We start from the raw sequence: 25932 nt of genomic DNA, 5'->3' as shown, positions 1-25932 counted from the left end.
GGCTTCTAGTCTGAGTCACTGCAGGCATGTGCCTGCATTTCTAAAGGCGTGTGTAGATGAAACGGGGGCCCTAAATTAAAGCAGTAGGTTTTAAAAAACACTGCTTCAATTTAGGGCTGATTAAACTCTTATGTCATGCACACACCCCACTGACTTACCTGCCTCTCCAGTGCGGAGGGGAGGGCAAGCTGCTGGTGGGTGGAGCCGTCCCTGGGTTGCAGTGGGGGGAGGGGAAATTATGCTCCCTCCACAGCAGCAGCATTCCCCCCACCCCACCAGGTGGCATCCACCCCAGGCAACTGACTTGGCCAGTCCCAGTGGGCACCGCAGCTGCAAAGGGAAGCACCGGGCCCCCAGACAGTTCAGGCAGGCACACCGGCAGGCAGGCAGGGGGGAAGAAAGATCAGACTCTCCGCTTTTCTTGGGCACAGACTGCTTTACCAGGCTGCTGCCAGGCTGCCTGCAGGGCTTCCTGCAGAGCTGCACAGAGCCCGGTGCTTTGCTCCACAGCTGTAGGGGCAGAAAACTAAAACTCCTTGAAAGAGTTTTAGTTTGCTGCACCCCAAATCATTTAAGGCACATTACGCTGCTGAATTTCCTACACCAGCTGGAATTAATGCGCAATACACCTTTGAGGCATACACACGCTGACACCATTAAAGTGGTGGAAAAGCATTTAGCCCACTTTATAGTGTCATGTACACACATCTGTCATTTTGTCTACACATGGCTTGAGATGTCTTTGTGGTTACAAACTGGTTTAGCCTAGCCAGGTTCAACAAACCTGCAAAGATTGAATCAATTCAGGCTCAGGCTTTTGGAATGTCTATCCCTAGCAAAAAAAAAAATTAATCTTGCTGAGAAACAGAGAATATAAGAGTGGGCACAGAGCAGTACTAATGCAGCTATACTGCTGCCAGTACTTGAACTAGATCTGAACAAGGTAGTGCTGGTATCTCTGCAGAGAACTTCTTTTTGCCATGTACAATCACAGAAGGTCTGGTTTTAAGAAATGATGAATATCAAGAGTACTTTTTTATTTCAATTTAAGTAATGAGGCTCAGTACCTCTCAAAAAAAATTCTGATTTAACCTAATTTTTTTTAACCTCTGATTTAGGTAACCAGAAGTAGTGAAGATTTTGAAAAATTTAGGTTAAGGGATTTGATTTAGTCTATAGAATTGATGTTGGTGACTGAATTAGTATTCTCAAGTTAGTGACTCCCAGTTTTATGTTTACATGATTGGGCTGGGCTTTTGATCTCTACCATAAGTACACCTTTAGTTTTAGGTCTTATGCAAATGGGGCTATACGTGTCCTGTCATCTTGACCAAGTATAACTGAGAACTTTATTTTACATCATTCTCAAAGGGAAAAAAGATGTCCCAGGCTGTCCTTTTTCACAGGAAGAGATTTAATAGTACAGGAAGTTACTGATTTACTATAAAATCTTGAAACACTACAAACTTGCTAAAAATATGACACACTTTTTTGATGTTCTTATAAGCAAGAAAATATTCACTTGAAAAGTACATGTATAATTATTATGTTACCAAGCCGTTCCAGTCATGTCTTGGAAAAAAATCATCTTGAATTATTATATAGCCTGTATCATCCAAATGGATCTAAAGTGCTGTACAGATGATATACACAGGAATTAGACTTTCTGCCTTGGAAATATAATTACTTCTGGGTTAGAAGTGGAAGGTGCTTAGTAGGGCTGTGCAAAACGGCACTGTTCCATTTTGCCTTGTGTTTCAATGGTTCAAAGGAACAGTGTTTCATCTCGAATTTCAGTTTCAGTCAAAACAGCTGTTCTGTTCCATTCCATTGAAACAGAAAGGCTGTTTTGATGCCATTTCAAGTTTCACTGGGGATGGAGAGTAAGACCAGCTGGGCTGACTTCCCAACCCCAGCACTATATTGCACCAGGGTGGGAGGCAGTCCAGCTGAGCTGGGCTGGGCTGCCTACTGCCCCCACTGCAATCAAGCACAGAGCCCCAGGAAGCAGCCCAGCTAGGCTGCCTCCTGCCCCCAGCACAATCAAGCAGATGGGGATGCCAGATCTTGCACTGGGGATGGGAAGTCGGCCCAGCTGGACTAACTTCTCATCCCCAGCCTATGGTCGAAACGTTTCAACTTTCAAAACATTTCAGCCCGCCTCGTTTTGTTTCGAGGCTATTTTGACCAGCTTTGTTTTGTTCCGATTTTGCTATTTTGACCTCGAAATTGGTCAAAACAGTATCAGAACGAAATGGCCATTGAAATTTTGCACCGCCCTAGTGCTTAACTGCATTGTTACAACGTGTCCTGATATTTGATAGGTTATGAAGACTACTTCCTCCAATTGGAAAATATGTAGAATTTAGAAAAGCAGTTATAATTCCTAGATTTGAAATTTTGTCAAGACAATGGAGTTCAATGCGAAAACCATTGCTGGATTACTGTGGACTGTATCTGGTCAAGCGTTATATTTTATACCTTTATGTGAAAGGTGGCACCTTAGACAGAACAAAGTCCTTTCAATAGTAGTTCTAATTATTGATTCTTTACATAGAGCACTGTCAAATATTTTCATTAAACATCAAACCTACTTATATTTAGCAGTGAGTTCAAGGTTCAGCGTAATTCATCAGCCTTATTCTGTTGTCATGAATGTTGAACATGAACTTTTGTGCATCTGGGTGGTTTAGAAGTCAGTGAACCTCTTCCCCAGTAAGTAACCTCTTTCCTTCTCACAAACAAGCCTCAGTCTTCCATTGACCTATTTAAAACAAGAAAGCAGGGTGCTGATGTTTGCTAGGGGGTCAGAAGTCCGGTTGATGTTTGCTGTTGAGAGGTTTCAGTTTGGTAAACCCAGACAACTAAGGGTCTGTCTACTGGCTCCACATTGCTCTCAGGCCTCCTGCTGAAAGCTCAACCTCACTAACTCAATCACTCTACATGCTCCAAACCAAGATAGAGATCTCAAGAGTAACTGTGTGGGTGCCCCTGGGGTGTCCTCATCACCTCAGGAAAATGTGATATAAAAGTTAATGGGCAGGGCTTAGTTTTCAGCAGCATCCTCAAAAGAAGTATGGGAGCCAGTATGGATATACCCTGACAGGATATATACCCTGACAGAACCTGGTCTGTGGAGCCGTGTCCTCTGCCCCCAGCTGCTGGCCCCACACAAGTCCAGTCCAGGCCCCTGCCCACCCCCCATCAGATCCAATGCCTACTGTGGCTGGTGCAGGATTGCCCTTCACATGGTGCCCATTCCAGCCTGTCTGGAACCTGCACTTCATGCAGCATTCACCCTAGATCAGCTGAAGCAGGAACCGCATGTGGCTCTGGGTACTACAGGCACTGGATCCAGCATGCAGGGGGGCAGTGGATCCAGCCCACAGGGCGAGCCCCACATTGTTCATCTGGCCCATGGATTGGTCCCACCACAGTTATCTGGGCCAAATTAGTGTTACGCCCCTGCCCTAAAAGAACCTTGCAAGACTTGGGTTCACTTCTAACATCAAGAATGGAACTCCCTGAAGTCTTGTGTGTATATCTCATGTGCCAGGTTCATACAGAGTAGACCTTTATAGTATTTGCTCAGAGGAAGAGCACTGCCTTCTATTCTGCCAATGTTGCTCCATGGAGATTTTCATTTCTTATTTTGCTTAATTTACAAGAGCTGAGATGACACTCTGAAAAAGTAGATCTGAATTGCATATTGAAGGGTATATTCTGAGTATCCACTGTAGTCTGTTAAGAAGTTTTTTTGAAAACATAGTTTACAATCACAACTAAATCAGTTGCAAAAAGTCTAAATTACCTCAATGAAACAGACCACAAAAAAATCAAGCAACATAAGGATGATTGTTCTTTTAACTGCCTTAGACTGTTATACTTGACCTTGAAAGATCTAGTTAATATAACACAAGAAGGCACATCATTTTTAATTTTAAACCTTATTGCTGTTTGTTATTATAAAGTGATCCCAGTGTTAGAACATAGATTTTTAAATGGATTTGATTTGTATTTTTGGCATCTACCCTAGTCTGTGGATCACAAGGCCTCTCAGTGCTTATCCCTTGAGGTTAACTTGAAACAGACATTCCCAGCAGTACATGGTCTTTTTAGTCCACATTGCAGTCCAACGTGTCTCACACCACGCACCATGCCAACCCTACCTGAAGAAGAGAGACAACCAGCAGAGGCACAACACACCAGTTCTCCTCCAGTCCAAGTAAGCAATCTTAAAAATATATTCTATTATATTGTGCTGCACAGATCTGGGGCTGAGACCTATTGCTTTGCATATTTTCAAAAGTTTATAAACTGATATCTGATTACTGCTATGAATTAGTGGTTTTGATTAACTGATAAAACTGCTTAGTCTTTCAATGGATGTACTTATTGTTTCTTTATTGCATCAAATGTTTTATTTGCATAAGGAATGAGAGCTCTAGTTTATTAAGTTACGGTACTTTCAGTCTGTCTTCAGTTTATTTTGGAAACATATTAGTATCGTTTTACAATTCTGTGTTATTTATTCCAAAACTGTCCACAATATACTTTGTCATGTTCTTCCAAAGACCATGAGTATAAAAGACTTATTAAAAGATAAATGTACTATACATTTTCTTGTAGCAAGGAATTGCAATAGCATAAAAAGTATATTGCATTTTCAGAGTAAAATTGTTATATACTACATAGCGTTTAACCAAAAAGGAAAGATTTTTTTGTAGCTGCATTAGTCTGTTTCTTTCAGAGATATGGAACTTGATTCTGAAGATGTTATTTGGTTGATCCATGTAAGAAAAGATGAAAATCTGTTTTGATATATAGTGTTTATCTGAACTTTTCTCATTGTGATAGTATCTCAGCTTATAACAAAATTACTGATAGTCAAGATATGACTGCAGTTAAGTCTGCAGCTCTGCAGTCCTACATGTAGACTTAACCATTCAATGTTATAACTGTAGCTGCATATACTAATGTTAACCAATAAATGGCATATTTTGAATATTTTGTATGTTCCATTAAATATTTTTAATTAATCAGTACGTGATTTAAGTAAAAATCTAATTCTTTCCTGAAGGAAATGTGATTATCCACCTGAGTAAAAGGCCCTCTTTGTGTGGGTGAGGGTGAATGTAATATAAAATAACATAATTCTGTGCCACGTGTGTGTGTGTAATATGCCGTGCATGCGCACACACACACGTGTGTGTGTGTGTGTGTGCATGTAATAAATCCTGCCCTATATAATCCTGTTCTATATATATAGAGAATATAATTACAAAATCAGAGCCAGGACAATTATTCTGTTTTATGTAACTTAGTGAAAATGTGGAGAGGATTTACAGTTTGGCATGTTCTCAGTTAAAAACTTATCATTGTCACTGGACTCTAGAACAATGTATTCTACACTTTGGACAAAAACATCCGTTACTTTTCCTTTTAACATCATAGGAAAATATTGTCAGCAGTGAACTCTGCATTGATTTGTCATGCATTCTGTCTAAATACCACATTGTGCTAAGGGTTAGTTTCCTGGTTTAAGATAAACAGCTCAGTTGGATGTAAGTTTAGCAAACAGTTAGTTGGGAGCATACAGTAGGTTGAGCAGATTATTTTTACTCGTTTATGTGAAAACTGTATTTGAGTACTTGGTATTATCTTGCTAGGCATGGTAAACCAAAAAGAGGATCTGTATGGGAAGAATACAGCTGGAAACATTAGTTACACTGGGTTGGTGTAACATGTCAACCTTCTGTACCAAAAATCAATTTAAAATATTATCCAATCCTGTTACAAATACATTTGAAATGAAGACTATGCTAACTGATAGCTTTTAAATCTCTGTTGGCAAAAACCTTGCTTTTCAGAGGACTGTCATTTCATAAAAGAACAGGGTTAGATTTTAAGCAACTTTTGAAAGCAACATTTGAAAAAAGAATTATACCTGGCAGATGTTCCAGAATAGGAGTGTGAATGTACCGTCACCATGGATGGGTCTTAATGCAGGGTGAATCCCACAAAATAATCTGTAGTTCAAATTAGTAATAAAATAGTTCAGCATTTTTCTAGCAGGCAAAATTCTCATAATATCAATAGAAGGAGGCCTTTAAGTAAGCCACCCTTCCTTTCTGGGAGGCGAAATGAGGGGAATTTGAAGAGGAAGCATCACCAACAGTTAGTGATCAATTGACTTTATTTTTGCAGTTGTCATCTTTTCTGCTACTAAACAGTAATAATATAAGTAACCGACTAGACCAGGTGTAGCTAACATGTATGATATGTTCCACAAGTGGCACAGGCACCAACAGATTTCTGTTTTAGGGTGAGGGTGATAAGTAGCATAGCAGTAGATAGGGCAGAAAGCAAAGCAGCAAATTGGGCATGGAGCAAAGTCCAGAAAGCAAAAAGCAGAACAGCAGACTGGGCAGAAGAAGGGGAGGCACACAGGAGGGTACAGGGCTAATGTGTGGCATGCCTGCCAAAAATGTTGGCCCCCACTGCACTAGACAATGGAGTCCCATCTTGGAGTCTTCTATTCACCTCTCTGTCCTAAAGTAACACCTGCTGTCTGTTCCCTTGAGGAGATATACCTCCCTCTGCCCTAAGCTCTGACAAATGATGGACAAATATTACCCAACATAGACTTTTTAACAGACTCTCTTTCTCAGAATATTTAAATAATTTTTTTAATGCAGGAAGTTGCACTGGGTTTTTCACCTTATCTTGAGGAAGGAAACCTGAGTTTCCATTTGAATTTTTTTTGTGTGTATGTATACTCTGTCTTGGCCAAATCTAAGCAACACTATCAAGAAGGATTTCCCAAAGCATTGGGCTGTGCCATTCCTTCTCTGGCTGGGGAAGTTAAATGCAAAATTCCTGTGGATTTGACTGGGTAAGGAGATAAACTAACTCTCAAGGACTTTGAAGATCTGACATAAGCAATTTTAGGACTAGTAGTGAGCAGAAATTTGTGAAGTTTTTCTCCCAAGCCCTTAGGCACTTGCACCCTAGTGCTTTGGCTAAGTGTCTACTTGCCAGCAGACTAATGTTATTTGTTTGTTTATTTATTAGATTTATATCCTTCCCTATCCAAAAAGCTCAGAGTGACTTACAATCACTAAACAAGCCACAAACAGGATTCCAAGACCCCCAATTCCCCCATCCTATACCATTTCTTCATTCTCTTGGTACATCCTGACTCATTAGGATGATGAGCCACCGTATCACTGAAACCTGTGATAACTCACCAACAGCAGTCAGGGCCTCAACTTACTACAGAGCTCTTTAACTCTCAAATAGGAATGTGACATAAGTAGAAGGTGCAAAATTGGTGTCTGAGTACATGTCTTGTCTCCTAAAATATTTTTTAAACATTTGATAAATCAGTGTTCAGAACTGGAATACTGTATATGGAATGATTTGTCTTGACACAACCAATGTTAGGCTTTTTCTGACTTTGAAGATATGTCCCTTTTAAACTATTTCCATTATAAAGTTCTTTTACTTTCATAGAATTAGTTGACCTCCTGAAACAACAAAAATCATCATAGCTTTTTTAGTATGAAAAATGAACGAAATCAATTTCTGTATCTTCAATAAGTGACTGGAGACTAAGAATTAGATTATAATTTATAACCAAGGATATATGAGAGCAAACTCTTGGGGGCATGCGATTCACATCAGGTTTTTTTGTTTGTTTTTATTTGTTTGTTTTGGGGGGGGGTTACTGTAAGCGAGAACGAATTGATATAATTCCAACAAGTCTGTAATAATGTATTATAAACAGAGCTGACAGCATCAACTACTGGTCATGTTACTTTGACATGATACATCTCATTTTGAGACTATGGATGCATTTACACATTGCTGTATGGTGACGTTACTACAGCGCCATACTTCCATTTGGAAGTACTAAAGCATAGCGCAGTACAGGCAATTACTGCACTGTGCATTTAGCACATGGTTAAATTTTGCTGCTATGTCACCATAGCAGTGTGCTATAAATGGAGAGCGTGCCACTACAGCAATATAGCAGGTGCTCATATATAGATGCACATGATAGCTACATCACCGTAGCAACTGTATGGTGACATAGCGTGTCACTACATCATCATAGGGCAGCATGTAGGCGCTCCTTATTTTCAGTTTCTTATAACTTTGCCAAACTTTAAGTTAGGCTGAAATCTTCTAGACTGAGTATCTGCCTCAGACCAATTTGGGGGGGGAATTTAGCCAAGGAGCTTTAGGCACTTCCAAGAACAAAGCTTGTTTTTTCTACGTGGAAAAAAAAGTGATGCGATCTTTTGTTTGGAAAGCTCTCGCATATTTTGAAGTAGGGCTTTGAAATTTGGCAGGGATATAACCATTTTAGCAAATATTTGCCTTTTGCTGTCCAAGAGAAAATCCAAGTTTACAAGCCTTTAAAAAATTCAAGTTCATATATGTTCAGTAAAGGCTTGTTGGAGCTTAACAGCTAAAATCTCTAAAGGGTCTGTCCTCACTGACCATGCCTCTCACATCTCCTAGTTAGTACTGACTGGACTGTATGTCTGTCCCGCAGAGCAACGGAGTATGTTCCATCCCATCCCACCTCCCTGCCTGGGACTGGAATGTGACTGTGTCATCACCACAGAACAAGCAAGCGTGTGGCAAAACCAGTTTTCCTTATAATTGCTGTTGCAAGCTAGGGTGGAACCAGAAATAAATGTAGGGAACCTGTTACTCATGTTCTTAGTGTCTCCCTGCTGGCACTCAGGCTGCCTGGAATACAAAACAATCTAGCTTCAATGCAGTGGGGGACAAGAACTAGATTTAAGGCATTACAAGGGAGGGATGAGTGAATATACCCTCCAGTTTATGCAATAGATATGAAGTCCTATATGCTACAGCCTCATTCAGGGCACAGCTGGTGTAATTCCTCAGTGCAGGGTGAAAAAATTGTATGCAATCAAGTGATTAAAGAATGTATCATAAAGCATATATACAGGGGGAACAAAATAAAGGTTGCACAGGGAAGCTTATGTCTAGAATTTCTTAACTTTTTTTAGTGCTTCACTTTGCAACCTTAAAAATGTTCTTTTAACATAGTTTTTTGGATGAAATATCATACCTGGTGCAGTATATTTTATCACCATTATAAATGATCATATGTTTCCTTTCTGACATGTAAATATGCTTACATTTCTATGGTTTTCAGAGTACATTTTAAATCAATTCTCCTTTTTTTCCTTGATTCTGGTTACATAAGCATAAGCGGTGGAAAAGTACCGCAACAATAAAATGTTCTTTGACCTTCATAATACATATTTATGTATAGCTTGAGACAAAACCTCTAAATGGACAAAGGATGAAGTTAATTTTCCTTCTGAAATATTCTGTTAGTACCATTGTTCCTGTCGCAACTTCCTGAGAAAGAGGATAGGTGGGGTGCATCATAAAGAGGGTGGTGAACTAGGGAACAAGAAAATTGTGCAGCTAGTATACTATACATTTTCTTAGGTTGTGGCTGGCTGGAAAGTTTATTTCAATACATTTGAAGTGTTTTGTTTAATTTTACAAGCGGGTGAATTTTCTGGCTTGAAAGAAGAAGAAGAGAATTCATACAATGTATTTCAAAGTAGCAACACCACATAAATCCTCACTGAAGAAGTTTATGAGCAGTTACATTTAAGAGGTTGTTTATGTTAGAAAGGTAGGATATAGAGACTATTATGAAATGACCTCATTGTGGCCCGTCCTTTCACAGATACACAACTGAGAGCGAGTGCAGAGCTTCCAGCTTGAACTATCATTTCAGAATCCAGTGACAGTTGAAATTTACAGTGTTCACTTGAATACAAGGATTACCTTTAAAGATTAATGATATTTCAGACCACAAAGGGCTCCATGAGATATTACACTAGACAACATACTTGGACAGGCAAACAGGGCATGGATTTTGCCCTGGCATTAAAGGGTGCATTGCTGCAGCAGCAGTCGCATCACACTCTCTACTAGGCGTGAGGAACTGCTGAAAGCATTGTGTCATTCAGGGCAGACCTTCTTGTACATTTGTGTCAGTGTTGTTCTGTCTGAATTATGGATGCGAAGAATGTTAAAGTAGCCTAGCTTTGACTTCAGTAACATTTGAAAAAACAAACAATTTATTTTCATTTCTAAATCTGGAATTTAAAAGCTAAATTTAGACACTCTTTTTTTTTAAATTCTGGGCTGCTGTCCTTACATAGTTCAACAGTTTTTGTCCTTTGGTAATCCTATGATTGCCAGTTCAGGAAGTGTGAACCCCCTCATATCAAAGTCAACTGCAATTTTGCCATCAACTGCAATGCGAGTAGACTTAGACTTGGCAATTGATTTTTTTTCTTTTTTTGGACTCAGCTGCTTCATGATATTAATAAATAATCTTCTGTAATTTCACAGTAAGAAAAAAAAAAACAGTATTGTATTTGCAGTCTTACATTATGTTAGATAGGGTTTTGAAACATTAAGCTTTATTTTTCCAAATATTCAAGGAATATTTTCTTTAAGTTTAAAATTTGACATATTTTAAAGATTTTTTTTTTTGTTCTTTGAACTTCTTGCTCCCCATGTTCAAAAATGTGAAGTTGTGTAGGAAAAATAGACGTATGGGTTGTTTTTAATTTCTTATTTACCAGCAAGTCAAATACTTGGAGTACATTGCAGTAAGTAATTATGAACTTAACATGGAATTATCTACTAAAATTGAATTTGTTTGCTTTTGTCTTCTTGATTTTAATTATACATGGCTTGGGATGGAGATGACTATGTAGGTTCAGTTGCAGTAATGACATATTAGTTAGTCTTATACCATTTAACACAATTACATATTCTTTTGTATTTATTAAAGGAATTTATGTATTCAGTTGAAATAAAATGTGACAAGTGGTGAAAAATACTTAAATTCGTAAGTGGTAGGTCAAAATTAATTGTTAACAACCTGAGAATTTCTGAGATCATCATACTGTATATTTATTCCCTTCTAGTAGTTGGTAATTATTTGATTAGTTACTTCATGGCATGATTTACATACTTGTTTAACTTTTCTAACTGAGGTTAAGTGATTTCATTAAAACTATTTTCTCCTGCTTCAAATGAATTGTTTACCTTTTTAACTTACATATCAAAAGCTTTTATTTTATTTTGAATAGAGCATGGGCATTTTTTACTCACTGCAACTACATACCACTTTTTCTGAAAATGTAAACCAGGAGAGCTTTCATTTACTTTGCCTTTTGAGTAGACACTAGTAAATTTGTAAAATTTAAACCAAGCTGGGGATAGTCACAGACATTTTGTAATAACTTAATAAAATTGTGGACAATTGGGAACCAATGCAATTTCAAGTAGGAGCCAATCTGAGTACAAGAGCATTTATGGATCTCTGCCACCACATAGTTACTTTAAAAGCCTCTAAAGGCACTGAGGGCCAAACTCTGCCTAATCCAGTGCCAGCTGAAGTTATGGTTAAGTCTCCCATGGGTTAGGACATCAGTTATTGGAATGTAACTCAGGGAAAATTTGGACTTAAATATAATTATACATAAATGTAACATACAAGAGCTAGTGTTATAGCCACCTTTAAATTAAGAATTGGAGGTGAGATCATGGTAAGTGTCTTTATTTATCCAGTGCTTGTCAGTATCTCCATGACAGAAATCCCCTCAGATTGTTTTTCTAACTATTTCTATTGGCAATTAGAGAAGAGAGAACAAATTATTCTATACCTTAAGAGGCTTTTTCCCTTCAGGATAGATATGGGGCAGTACCAAGTCACTTCTGAGCAGCTTTGACTCTACCTATAAATATGAGTACTATAAGAGAACACAATTCTCCACTTGAATCACTTTTCTCAAAAATAAAAATAAATCTGTTTGCCAGTTCTAAAATGAGCCTGCACTTTTACAGTATCATTTTCTGTTAACTGTTTTCAAACTTCAGGTTTACCAGAAAAATTAATTTGCTTATGACTTATTTAAAACATGTGATGAGTTCTTCCATTCTTCCCTTTTTATATTTGACTAGCATATAACAATAATTAGCATTTATATAATGGTTTTATATTTTCCAAGCATGTCACAAACATTAATCAACAAAGCTTTGCAACTTCCCAGCAATGGAGGAAGGTGCCGCTTCACTTTCACAAATGGAGAAACAAAATCAAACATTAAGATGCTTGTCCAGGGAACTAATAACAGGACAAGCATATTTTTTCAGTAGCTACCAGTGTAATCTGAATACAAAGAAATACTTAATCTAAGTTGTATTTATCTGTGCTTGTATGTTTATTATCATGTCTATTGTATGTTTCCTTCAGGAAAACTATTTTCAATGTGGAAGCGATTTTAGATTTCAAAAAATGTCACGTGATACAATTTTTGCTAATTTGACATTACATCTCATCGTTATTTTTGAATGATTCACAATTCTGACTGTCCAATTAAGCAAAAGTAAAAATAATCTTTCAATAGTATATGAATGGTGCTTCGTGTGACTTCATGGTGTAGTTGACAATGCATTATAAATATGGGGAAAAATATATTTTTCATTATATGAGGCACCCATAGATCCTAATTCTAACTTGATACTTCACACACCATCATTAATGGTTATTTGCAAGAAGCTGCCTCTATGGACAAGCATGCATTTTGGAGCATTGCAACTCGTGCGGCAATGTGTAAAGGAGCTGGAGAGCACAAATCCAGAGGTTTTATCCTCTGAAGGTTCCTAAGTACAGCTACGTACATAGGAGGGGGCACTCATTAGGAGAAGGGGGAACATTGTGGGATGCTGGAGGATCTCTTGAGGGTACAGATATTTCAGAAAGCATTTCAAAATGAAGCACTTCAAACAGAGCTGTGGCAAGACAGCTCCACACCTGGGGCAGATGTGACACATGGGGCAACACCAGCTAGTTCAGTACCACTGGTAGCAGTGTAGTCAGCTGCTACTGCAGAGGCAGCTATTTTTGCAGTCCACCACCCCCAATGAAGATTGCATCTGGGGCTGCTGCCCTGGTCATTCTCCCTCAGTTACGCTACTGGCTTCAAATGTGTCCCTCTTTTTTTATAAGGGTAATTTCTGAAGTGTTCTTTCAGCAGTGTATGTTTGCACCCTCACTGCTTGGAAGATTTCAAAGGCACTTGGAGGGCTCCAAACAGCACATCCATTCATGGCCTCTGTACCTTCAGTCTCCATTTCTCAACTGTTTGCTACTCTCCAGTGTTGCTGCACTCCAGAGAGCTCTCCAGTGTAGAGCATGGGTAAAGACTATACAAATGTACAGGTGCTAAAAATAGTGGAATAAGGTTACTTTAATATGTTCTCATATTTTCTAGATTAGAATTGTCAAGATTATATCAGTGAGAGGATTTCATAATGCTTTTAAGTATGGTTCTCAGACCAAAGTTATAAGATTGTAGCTATGTGTTCCCCTCAGTTTACAGCAGATCTCAAGCAGATAAGTGGGGATTTTACACAAAGGTGGATTTTAAATGCACTCTTTAAGTATCAGCTGGGGTGATGGTGATGCACTTATTCATGTAATGTTTTACACTACAGCTACCCCTTTTAAAATCATTTGATGTACTTGGGCTAGGGACAGAAATTACCCACAAACTGGTATAAGTGATAGGAAACTCATTCAAATGTGTAACACAACAGAAATTGATTCACATAAACCACTTTCAAAATGGCCAAAACCAGTTTGAAATAAACCTGAATGGTTTTATTGAATTTAACTGATTTAGGTTAGGTTAAACTGGTTTATTAAACTTCTGTCCTAGATCCCCTCAAGATTCAAACTAACTCCTCTGAGCATCCCCCTGCAGCATCCCAGGATATCTTGCACCTCCCCCATACCCCCCACTCCCCACACCTTGCAGGGTGGGCAGGCTAGCCTTGGCCCAAGTTGCCTGCTTCAGCTGAGCAGGGAAATGTTCCTCCTTCCCCCGCCCCTGGCTTCTGGCCTGGGTCACTGCAGGCATGTGGTTGCATTTCTGGAATCAAAGGTGAATGTGTGTTCATTTCCTTATCAGTTCAATCTACGCAGCTTAGACTAACCTGCAACAATTGAATCGGTTGAGCCTCAGGCTTTTTGACCGTCTGTACTTAGTAAAGTATTAAAATTAATATAAATTAAATTAATTAAAATACTTGTAAAGGTGTAACTCAGTGTAAGTGAAGATGTCATATGTAACCCTTAAGGATACCAGTGGTCAATCGTAGAGCCTCTTGCAGTTGATCTGAGGCTGGGGGTGCTGAGTGTGTGCGTGCATGCATACACATGGGCCCCCCACCCAGCCCAGTGAGTTGGTCTTTTGGGGAGGGAAGGGGCAAGAGCCAGATCAAGGCCCCCTCAGTGAGGGACAGTGTGCAGCATAGGCAGGAGCAGGGGTAAGGTGAGTGGGTCACTGGCCAGATAGGTGGTGGGAGGATCGAGCCCATGTGGCTCATCCAGGGGTGCGGAGGGGCTCCTGCCACTGTGCACACCCCAGCAGAGGCCCTATGGAGCACGTGCCCCCTCCATGTGTGCATGGCGGAGGCGGCTGCCATTGTGGGCTGGGCGTTGGCCCCAAGCCCCACTACGGCTGGCCCAGGAACATCCCGACACCAGGTGGGGAGGGGATGAGGCTCAGCCCAGCAGTGGGACACACATGGCATTGAGCTGCTCCCAGGCCAGCTGCAGTGGGCCTTGAGGTGCAAAGCCCAGCCTGTGAAGGTAGTTGCCTCTGCCAAGCATAGATGGGGGGGCATGTCCTCCCCACACTGCAGGGCAGCTGTAACAGTGAGTGGGGTAGGGGCAGGCCCTGCACAGCCTGGGCAGCCTGCAGGACAGAGCTGTAAGTGGCTCGTCTGAGGGGCATGGGAAGGGGGGGCACACAGCATGGGATGGCATGGGGGTGTGTGCTCCTAGAACTGCATGCAGGGTGGGGCAGGATGAGCTGGGACTGAGGTGACACCAGGCTCTTCCTGGCAGAGGCTGGTCCATTCTGTGCTCAGGCCAGGTGGCGACGGCACTGGGAGCGGGGCTACGGAGGGGCTGCAGGCACCCAAAAATTTGCTGTAGTGCCACCACCAACAACCCCAAGTGCAGCACAGCACAGCCCCTGCCAGGAAGAGCCCAGCGCAGTCTTCCCCTCCCTTCACCCCTTCATCCTGAGGGCATGGGGGCTGTGTGCCTAGGATCTGTGCAGTGGAGAGGGCAGGCTGCTCCTGCAGGCTGGGGCTGGGAAGCAGCACCAGGCTCTCACTGGTGGGCCTGGGCTGCGCTGCACTCAAGGCAGGCAGCAGCAGCACTGGGAGGGGGTCAGAGGGCTATGACAAATTTTCAGGTGCCTGCAGTCCCCACCAAAGGCCTGCTCCCAGTGCCGCCCCTGCCGCTGCCCACCCCGAGCACAGCATGGCCCAGCCCCTGCCAGTAAAAGCCCAACGCTGACCCAGCCTGCCTCGCCCCATGTGCAGATCTGGGGGCACATGCCCCCATGCTCTCCCTGGCTGCATGCCGCCCTCCCCACGCCCCCTGGATGAGCCACTCACAGCACCATCATGTACCCTCCCCCTGTGCAAGGTCTGCTCCTGCCTCACGCCCTCATTCACCGCTGGGAGAGGGGCAGATCAAGGCCCCAGCAATGAGGGAGGGAGCGGGACACTGGCAGGAGCAGGGGCTGGGGAGGAACAAGCAGAGACCTGGGGGGCATGTGCCCCCCCAGCCTTCCACTTGTCCCACTACCCTGCCCGGCCAGGGCCCCACTCCCCCCAGGCCCTGTTCCTGCCTGTGCCCAGCCCCCTCCCTCCCTGCTGGGGCCTCAGTCTGCACACCGCCCCCCCCCAGCCATTCCCCACTTCCCCCACAGACCTACCTGCTGTGGTGGGGTGCACACTCCCAAATAATTTTTTCTCCCTCTGCCTCAATTTGCCCTCTGTTCCCTCCCCACAGACTGACCTGCAGGGAGTGGGGAGTGGGGGGATGGTGGTGCACAGTAGATCTTCTGTTGCTTTTTAATTCAAAAAGTGATCTACCCAAACAGGTTGGAGACTACTGCATTATACAGTGAAGTGAATGTGTATTCAGCATCACACAGTTAGAAAGATGATGGACACTTTTAAGATTTGTGCTGTTTCTGCTCTTGCTCTCTGGGGTTGCTTACAAGTTGAATTATCCTATTTACATTTTTTTTAAAGTAAAAACTTTCTTCCTACAGGATTTGAATCTGCTATAGGGCTAGATTCATGTACCAAGTGAGCTGGGAGTTTTGACACCCCTAGTCCTAGTATCTGAGATATCTTTTCTAAGTCCTTCTCACAAGTGCAGTGCCATTATCTGTAATATGCAAAGAAACATTTTCAAATTAAAGACAAACAGAAACTGTCTAGCATTGTGTCATGAATTTTCACTTTCTATATTAATAGGCTCTCAAGCTTCAACCTAATTTATTGTTAATTGTTAATACACAGACCAAAAATATGGTGTAAAATTGGTGTGTGTGTGTGTACACACACACACACACACACACACACATATGTCTGCTGAAGAGAGATTATACATTTCCATTTATTTTAATACATATTCCATATCCAGAAATATCCCTGGTCTTCTTTCTTTAATAGATTTGGACAGCCTTAAATCTAAAGATTTTTCTTGAAAATTGTCAATAGGCTTCTGATTATTGGCAGTTGATCATACAAATTTTATTATGACATGCTCCTCTTGGATGTAATTCTCTGCAAGTCTGACAAGGATTTTTTTTCCCCTAATGCAGAATTTTTGTATAGCTAAAAGCCAACATCAGATTGTTGTCATCAGGAAAATGACCGTTTTCTGTGATTTTTGTTTGTTTGTTTGTTTGTTTTAATTTTTTTTGTGCACTCACTTTTGAAGGGGCAATTCATGCTGTATTCAGAAACCTTCATTTTTATGCACAAATGCTAGTTTGCACATTTAAATATCGGATGTTGTCATTAAAATCCACACCCAGTAAGCTCACATCTCTCATGCATTGTATAAGACTTTAAAAATTATTTGATCTTCAGTGCTTATCCTGTATAAATATATATATTTTTAAATTGCATTGTATTTTAGAATACTGGGTTTTTATAAAACCTAGATACAACATTAAAAGGCATCTCTAAAAATAGAAGCAAACACTGTAATAAATGTAATAGTTATTATATTCTAACATACTTACTTAATATTGTACATCAGAGGTTGGACACAAACTCTTGTTAGTTGGAGTGTCATAGATAATATTACTGTTATTTTAAATTATCTGTTCCCCCTCCCCCACCTTGTTACATATATGTAGCATTTATTAATTTTGTAGAAGTTCTTCATAGAAAAATCTGGTTACTAGAAATGTCATTTCTGTGGGTCTGATCATAGTCTCTATAGAAGCTAGATTATAATTGAATGTAACCTGTGCAAATGCTACCAACATCAAGCCTCTTATGTAAAAACAAGGATGTCACTGTGTAGTTATTTCTCTTAAATACCTAAAGTTAGGGATCAGATTTATAGCCTATTATATCACAGAAGAATTAACCCCCATAGTTGGAATATACCTGCTGTCTGTTCATAACTTAATACAGAAGTATTTTTAATATTCCACATATGGTATCAGTTTTTAGTGTTTTGAATTTTTGTTTAACTACATCTTTATATTTGTCATAAACCATTCAGGATGCTACTGTTGAAGGCACAACATGCAGTAGACCTTCTATTGTCCTTCCAGAGAATGCTGTTACTTCAGAGGTAGAAATTGATAAAAATCTAGTTAACAGGTACTATATAATATGTGTTATCAATCTTTGTAGTATATTATTTTAAAGTATTATTTTAAAGTAATTGGCCTTTTGTTTTTTAATCTGTAACCTATGTTATTTTTGCATGTGTGCCCTTTTCACGTCAGAAGTGGGTAGTGTGGAGAGAGAGTAATTAGTATCAAAAGGGGTTTTTTTTAAAGTGTAGGCCCAATTGAGAAAATAATCTCATGAAATTTGGTTAAAATTTGACCTGAATAAAGGCAACAAGATTGAGTGCATTTGAGTTATTCTTTAAGGACAGCATAATTTAAATTTGAACACAAAATTATATTTTAAAATATATTAAAACTGGATGTTTTGCATAATTTGGATACAATTCTGCCACTTCTCTTGAGAGCAGTCTTACCTTATGCAAATAATCGCAGTGGGGCCTCATGAGCAAAGGTTGCTTTGGCCAGTAGGTTTAGGATGGAGTGTGTTGGAAACTAATATCCTTGCTCAATATGGGCGCGTCTACACATTGCCCTATGGAGATGTTGTTACTGTGCTGTACTTCAGTATGGTGCAGTAACCACTCATACTGCACCATACGCATGATGCATGGTTATTTTTAGCAGCTACTTCACCATAGTGGCGCGCTATAACGGGGGAGTGCACCATGGTGACAAAGTAGCTGCTGGTCACATGTAGACACACTTGGACACTACATTGTTGTATCCCGGCCAAGCATCTGCCTGTTCCTATACTTGACTACCCTCAAAGTCGGACACAAACTTTAATAATTTGCTCAGTACAAAAGATAATATGAACAAAATTGGAAGTTAGATTAAATCTGGAAAATATAAGTTATCAAATATATATGCCAAAGAAATCATGAAGAATTTTCAATTATGCATTCATACATTAAATTGAAGGCATATGAATTAAATTAAAAGATCTGAAAAGTTACTAAAACTTAAAAAGCATTTTTAATATAACGGATCTTTGGAAATTCCATCACAAATAAACCTTGCATCTCTCTTACAAATGGTTTGCCTAAACTGGTCCTTTCCATTTTAAATTCTTTGGTGTGCAGATTGTCCAGACTTTGTTGCATTACCTCAAGGGTGTATTTTGGATTTTCTAGTGTGGGGACCTTTTTTGTTTAGTTCGGAACACCATAGGCTAACCACATCTGTTTTCAAGCAAAGACAGTGATTTTTTTTTTCTTGTGAGTGCCAATAAATTAAATGTGGTTTAGGGCAGTGTTCTAAAAGGAACATGCCAAGCAAGACAGGTGGTGTAATGTTTTTCAGCAATGGATGTGGAAGCAATCAAGTATAAATTTTAGTTGCAAGCACACAAAGAAGCAACAAAGTCTCCCTTTTGCTGAAGAAGGGTGTCTGTACCTGAAAGCTTGCAAAGAACAATTTTTCCAACTATTTAGTTGGTCTAATAAAAAATATTACATTTACCCAAAGAACCTTGTCTGGCAGTTACATATTGAAGCCTCTGATCTGTGTGATGGAACAAAATTGAGGAAAAATAATCAGAAAAGTATTATTAAAATACAGTGCAAGCTGTTTTATAGAGTTTAACTGAGACAGGCTTCCAACATTTAGTTCTGGATTTGGACTTCTCCAGTGTGCAAGACCTGTTTCAATTCAACATCATGATGAATTGCCCTATTTAGATCAGACTTGGATCCAAGCTTCCTAAAGATGGAGAGGGTTCAGAGATGGTTTTCTGAGTAGGAATGTCTTTAAATTTGATCCTGAAGGCTCCCCCTGTTGCCAGTGATATAATTTTCTGGCAGGTTGACAAATGATGTGGGGATGTTCAGAAATGCTACTCTTAATCATAAAAACTTAGTTTAGAATAGACTTACTATTATATAAACATAGACAAATATTTTCTGCAATGTGTCACATTTGCATCAGTTTTAGATCATGCTACTGAACTAAAAGGGGCACATTTTTGTAGAAAAATCAAAAGATCTTAGTAGGTTTGTGTGTCAGTTTATTTATGAAAGTCAAAACTTCCATTGGTTAGAATGATTTTTACTATACACTGTTTCTGTGATTTTTTTTTCTCTCGTGTGCAGCAGCAAAATAAACATAATTTGCAGAGTAAATGCAGCAAATAAACACGTTTATGTTAGGCTCCAGCCCATCTCCCATTGAACTTAAAGGGAGTTTTTCTATTGATTTCAATTGGATTGGCCCTTAGTGAAAGGAGACTGCTACTTAAAATGTTTTTAAATAAAGTTGACTTGAAATTTTCAAGTTGTGGAGAGAGAGCTTTTACCTGTTTCACCTCAGATATTAGAAAACATTAAAAATTTATATAAATTCTCTTGTCCATAATTTTTATATCCAATCATATGAGAAAATCAATACAGACCTCATCAGTCTATCATCTTGAGCCTATCTTCATTTTGTTATTTGAGGCAATAGTTAATTAAATATTGAACTGTGATATTTTCAGGGAGTTATTTATTTCCATATTGTGCTTTCCAGAGCACATGCCAGTAGATTAAAAAGCATAAAATGTTATAAAAACCTAATAGATGTATATGATCATTACATTTCAATTTTTCCTTGTTGCTTACTGCCATGTTTTGTTTTGATGTTTTGCCCCAGACCTCATAGTCCTCATCTGAGACATTCTAATCGACACACTAAGAGTTCAGTTAGCTCACTGACGTCCATTGGTAAGAAATACTTCAGTATATGTATTTTAACTATAGGTGTTTACATGAAACAAAAAGTGACTCGTGCAAGTAAATTGTAAAGAGAGAGAGAGAGAGAGGTCCTCCACTGGCTTGACAAAGTCCTTTGACTTCAACTATTTTGGCACCAGCTGAGGATATGGCCTGGGGAAATTAGAATGACTGTATACCCTGCACCTCCTTACCCAATCCACTATACACAGTGAATATCATGTATACCTAGGAAATATTGAGGATGTGGTAGAGTGAATTATGATCTTAAGAATGCATTAAGTTAAATGCACCTATATCCTCACCCCTGAAATCTATAGTAATAAAAGCTGAAAAAAGCTAACTTTGTTTACAAGGCTAGAGAGGGCCTGCTTGAAAATGGTTGCATGCATAATACTGTCTAGTTGTCAGACCGACAAAATGTAAAATGGAATAAGAAATTTCATCAGCAGATGTCATTCAAAACATTCAGTTGAAATATGATAGTATTTGGTTAGACATTTAAACAAAAACTGCCTCTGCTCACAATGCATACTACCTTACTCTATAAATGGTGCCATTTACTCTATAAATTCCATATACTTACTGCAGAATAGTGTTTTACTCGATGAAAGTAATAGTGATGAAATCTGGTCCTTATGCTATGTTTATGCCAAAGTTTGGGGGTGAAAGCACCTGAAGCTAGTGGCAAAATTCCCACTCTCTTAATGTGCATGCAATCAACATGAGATGGTTTGTGTCTAAATTATTGCTTTAAACTTGTCTCTATTAACAACATTTTTGTTTGCAAGTGCAAAGTACAGAGAGTTTACCAGCCTGAATACAGTAAAGTAAAAAAAGCTAAATAAATGAAGACTTGTGGTACTAAACAAACTACAGATAAAATACCTTCAGAAATCTTTTCCCAAATACTTAGCAGAAAAAACAATTCACATAAAATTAAGTTACATAATGAAGTACTGTGAGGTGTTTCTTTCCAATTGTATTTTTATTGGCAAAACTTTAGTTTGATTAGTTCAGTTAATTTTATAGGTTAGCTTAAAATAATGAATACATTAACCTTGTTAAATTAAAAAAAGTTACCAGCTTATTTAAATAATTTGTTTTTAAAATATGGAATTGTTTTAAAAATATAGCATCTAATATATGATAAAGAGGGACTCTGTGCATGAAGTCAGAAGTAGTCATATTTCTGAAAACAAGTGAAGAATGGCACTACTTGGATTAAACTGTAAAATACCAAAAGATCTTCATGGACTAGAAAACGGTTGTAACAAGGGCTGTAAATTAATCACCATTAACATGCGCAATTAACACATTAATTGGTTCTTGCGTTAAATATTTTAATGCATTAATTGCATACATGGTTTTGGAGCTGGCATCCGGGCTTTGCTCCACTGTCACCACTGCTACCTCTGGGTCACCCAGCGGGGCAGCAGTGGCAACGCAGAAGACTGCAAGGCAGCTTGGGCACAGGCTCTGGGCTGCTGCAGCAAGGCGGCAGGAGCGGGGGGGCACATGCACACAGACATGAGCAGCCACAGCATGCACACAGCCAGGAATGCAGCCCTATGGCTTGTAGAGAAGCACCTAGCAGGTAAGTCTGTGGAGAGGAAGGGGTGGGAGGGGAGGGGTGGGGGCACAGATCAAGGCTCCTGTGGTGAGGGAGGGAATGGGACAGGAGGGCAGGTGCTGGCTAGGGTGAGTGGGGTCCTGGGGCTTGGGCAGGTCATAGGGCAGAGCTGTGGGAGGCTTATCCAGGAGCATGCGGGGGCATGGCTCCCCACCACTGCGCACACCCCTGTGGGAGGCATGGAGGGCACATGCCCCCTGGATTTATGCAGAGGTGGGCTGTCCACTGTGAGCTGGGGCTCTGCACCCATCTTGCTGTCTTTGCCCTGGGAGCTACATGATGGCTGCACCATGCATCCCCTGCCTGCCCAGCAGTGGGAGGCACAACATGGCATCGTGCAGTTCCTGGGGCAAAGACAGCAAGCTGCAGAGCCCCAGTCCACAGCAGGCAGCCCTCCTCTGCCCGTGCACAGATCTAGGGGCCACATGCCTCCCGAGGCATGCATCAGCAGGGATCCACTGACCCTCCCCCCCCACCCCGCGCTTCTGGATGAACCTTCCACAGCTCCATCCCATAACCTATCCCTGACCCTGCCCCACTCCCTCCCTCACATGGGGGCCTTGATCTGCCCCTCTACCCCTTCCCCTCCACAGATTTACCAGCTGGGCACTGCTCTACACACTGCTGGGCTGCATTCCTGTAGGGTTACCATATTTCCAGTTTCAAAAAAGAGGACACCTGTGAGGGAATAATATGATTGTAGGGACAGTGATATGCCTGTGCCCTGCCCCTGCTCCTCACTCCAAGCTACAGCGCCCCCCCCCCAGCCCTGCTGCTGTCCCTTACTCCTGACCCACAGTACCCTACATCCTGGTAGGGCATGCGAAGAGCCCCCCTGACTGGGCTCCAAACCCCACACATGCATCCACAGCCCCCCACACCTTCACAAATCCCCTCCCACACACACACCCCACACCCACCCTCCAACCATACAAAGTATCTGCATAATGTTGCATAACTGAGTATTTCTGTGCATAGGAGTGAGTTTTTAGCTGTGCAATTAAAATTACAGTTAATTGTGACTATTGTATTTAAATCACATAACTAATTGCAATCACATTTTAATTACTTAACAGCCCTAGTATACCCTATATAGTTTAACATATAATAGCAGCAATGATACCCAGCCCAGGTATCCTCACCATTTGTTGGAGAGAAATAAGTACTGTTTGGTGAAAAATCAGCTTTTTTTAGGCTGTATGTGTGTTTGGCTAGTTGAGGGCAGGGGTAAAATTTTTAACCCCCCCCCCCAAAAAAATAACAATTCATTCAAAATACAAAAAAACTAAATGACTTGCAACTTGGATGTGTACCCAGATGCTGTGTGCTTTGCTGCATCTTGATTAGTGGATTAGTCTTCATTAACAAGGCATCCACATTTGATATAGGCTGGGTAGTCTTAGGGAGTCAGATACATTAATGCACATTAGTTTTCACATATGTGTTTAAATAATGTAACAGAATGGTGCCCAAGGGCCACTGTGATACCCCCTATTTGCTGCTTTGATCTTGACTGGCTACTGCCCCAGCCCCTGAGAATCTCACTCTGCTTCCTCGCCTGCCATGCTTTGATGTTAAGTCAGTAACGCTAGCATGGTAACATACATTGGGCTGCTCCAAATGGGCTGCCTGCTAAACTGGAACAGTGTAGCCATCTCCACGGCTTAGCTTGGGTGTGCACTAACTGTTGTTATCACTCAAGCAGGCTTACTAAAAGATTAGCAGGCCTGGCAGATTTCAATAAATCTGCAAATTCTGTTAATATCTTGTCACAAGGAGATGAAAAAGAAAGAAGCAGGCTTGCTTATCCTGTCTCAAGCACTATACAGAGGTAGCTATACTGCTTCTAGTGTGGGAGGCAGCTCACCCACAGCAGTGCAGCGTGTTTGTGGGGGGGTTCATTCCCAAAAAGACAGGAGGAAAAGAGGGGAATGAGGTGGGGAGCTCCAATCCACCCCTCACCCACCCCCAGCTCAGACCGGGCAAACCTGTTGTATCTCCCCCTCTCCCCTGCAGATAGCACTGGGGGCAGAGCTGGGCTGCATTAGCCCAGCCTCAATCATGCTAACAGATTGACCCTAGGGAACACAAGTTCCCTAATGTGCTCTATTTTGGAGTGCCTTCATCGGATCCCTCATTAGATATGAGTTAATTTATCATGCAGTTGTCCACTTTTAAAGCACTGTGCACCTGTGCATGTCATGGCGCAGCTGTAGAGAGCTTTCATGGGGCCAATTGCATGACAAATATAACTTCTGTCTGTGCCCTAAAATTACAATTGCATTCATTTTAGACCCAATACTGCAAATGCAAAACTCTGAGCCCAGCTCAGAAGACCATTCAATGGAACTAATCATGTTTTAAGTATGTGTTTATATCTGCATCAAGAGCACTCTGGCCTTGAAAAAATTTGCATACAGAAATCTTCAAGAAAACAATAGTTTTATAACAGATATGTTGACAGTCTCACTGAGATTGGCATAGTACCACTCTCATTTTCATAAACTAAGAAAATGAGCACTAGAAATCAATTCTCAGAAGAGGTATATAGAAAATCTGGGTTTATAAAAATGCTGCTGTTTAGTGGCTGAGGCCTGCATTGTGATGAGCATGTTCAGCTCAACATATTTTGTTTCACAGTGTTATAAGTATCTTTCAAGACTGGACTCTTAATTTGGGGGGGAAGGTGAAGGACAATATCAGTACAAGGTGAGAGTAAATGTGAATATTAAGTAAATATAAGTCACTCCTCACTTGTAGACCTATTTAAGCTGTGCAGTAAGAATGCTTGAGGAATACCGGTTTGTTTTTTTTAAATGCCATGAATTATCTAGAGACATGATAATACACTAGAATTCTAATTCACGTGTTTTGCTACCCAGACAACACAGGCCACGTGATTGATCTGGTAAATGATCAACTGCCAGATGTCAAAATCTCTGATGAAGATAAAAAGAAGAATCTTGAGTTATTAGAAGAAGCAAAAAAAGTGAGCGAGAGGTTCCTAATGCGCAGAGGAAGAAAATCAAGAAGCAGTTTTCCTGAGTCTCCCACAGGTAAGTGCCAACTATGAAAATAATTTAGTATTGTAAATTTCACAGGTTTACTGATATAAAAAATGTATTTTCAACCAGGGCATTCACAGTTAATGGTTTTGTGCATATACTGGTAATCTGCCTCAAGATGTTATCAGAGTCTCTTTCTGACTCCCTTCAAAGGCTAGTGTAAGTCCTTTCCATTTAGCTCCATTTAGAACTAGAAAAAGTGTTTTGTACAGAAAAGTTTTCTACCAAGGATTTTATTTTATTTACTTGTTTGTTTATTTATTTATGCACACGGAAAGCTTTTGTGGGAAGCTATCAGTTTTTATTAATATTGTGATTTTTCTCTGGGGCTTATTTACATAAAAGTGAATAATTTTCATAGTTTCATAGTTTCTAGGGTCGGAAGGGACCTGAGCAGATCATCGAGTCCTACCCCCTGCCATGACAGGAAAGAGTACTGGGGTCAAACGACCCCAGCAAGGTGTTCATCTAGCCTCCTCTTAAAGACCCCCAGGGTAGCAGCCAGCACCACTTCTCTTGGAAGTTGGTTCCAGATCCTAGCCACCCTGACCATGAAGTAGCGCCTCCTGATATCTAGCCTGAATCTACCCTCTGCCAGTTTGTGACCGTTATTCCTGGTCACTCCTGGCAGTGCTTGTGGGAACGGGGCCTCCCCCAACACCTGCTGTTCTCCTCTGACTAGTTTGTAACAGGCCACTAGATCCCCCCTCAGCCTTCTCTTGTGGAGGCTGAACAGGTTCAGGTCCCGTAGC

General features: G+C 40.6%; 1 protein-coding gene across 3 annotated transcripts in view; it reads left to right on the top strand.

Moving 5' to 3' along the window:
- MRVI1 (murine retrovirus integration site 1 homolog) overlaps window positions 1-25932 on the top strand; it is a 227680-nt gene that overhangs the window by 149339 nt on the left and 52409 nt on the right. The window contains exons 8-11 of one of the 3 annotated variants that reach the window (XM_019551456.1): window positions 4037-4225; window positions 17699-17799; window positions 20403-20473; window positions 24998-25171. In XM_019551456.1, coding sequence (XP_019407001.1) covers window positions 4037-4225; window positions 17699-17799; window positions 20403-20473; window positions 24998-25171 — 535 coding nt within the window. The remainder of the gene's footprint in view (window positions 1-4036; window positions 4226-17698; window positions 17800-20402; window positions 20474-24997; window positions 25172-25932) is intronic. The other 2 variants (XM_019551458.1, XM_019551457.1) reach the window with 2 other exon arrangements.

This window comes from Crocodylus porosus, unplaced genomic scaffold, assembly GCF_001723895.1.
Source record: "Crocodylus porosus isolate Cpor-Errol unplaced genomic scaffold, CroPor_comp1, whole genome shotgun sequence".
Lineage (NCBI taxonomy): Eukaryota > Metazoa > Chordata > Crocodylia > Crocodylidae > Crocodylus > Crocodylus porosus.
This window is presented reverse-complemented; position numbering and strand designations above follow the sequence as displayed.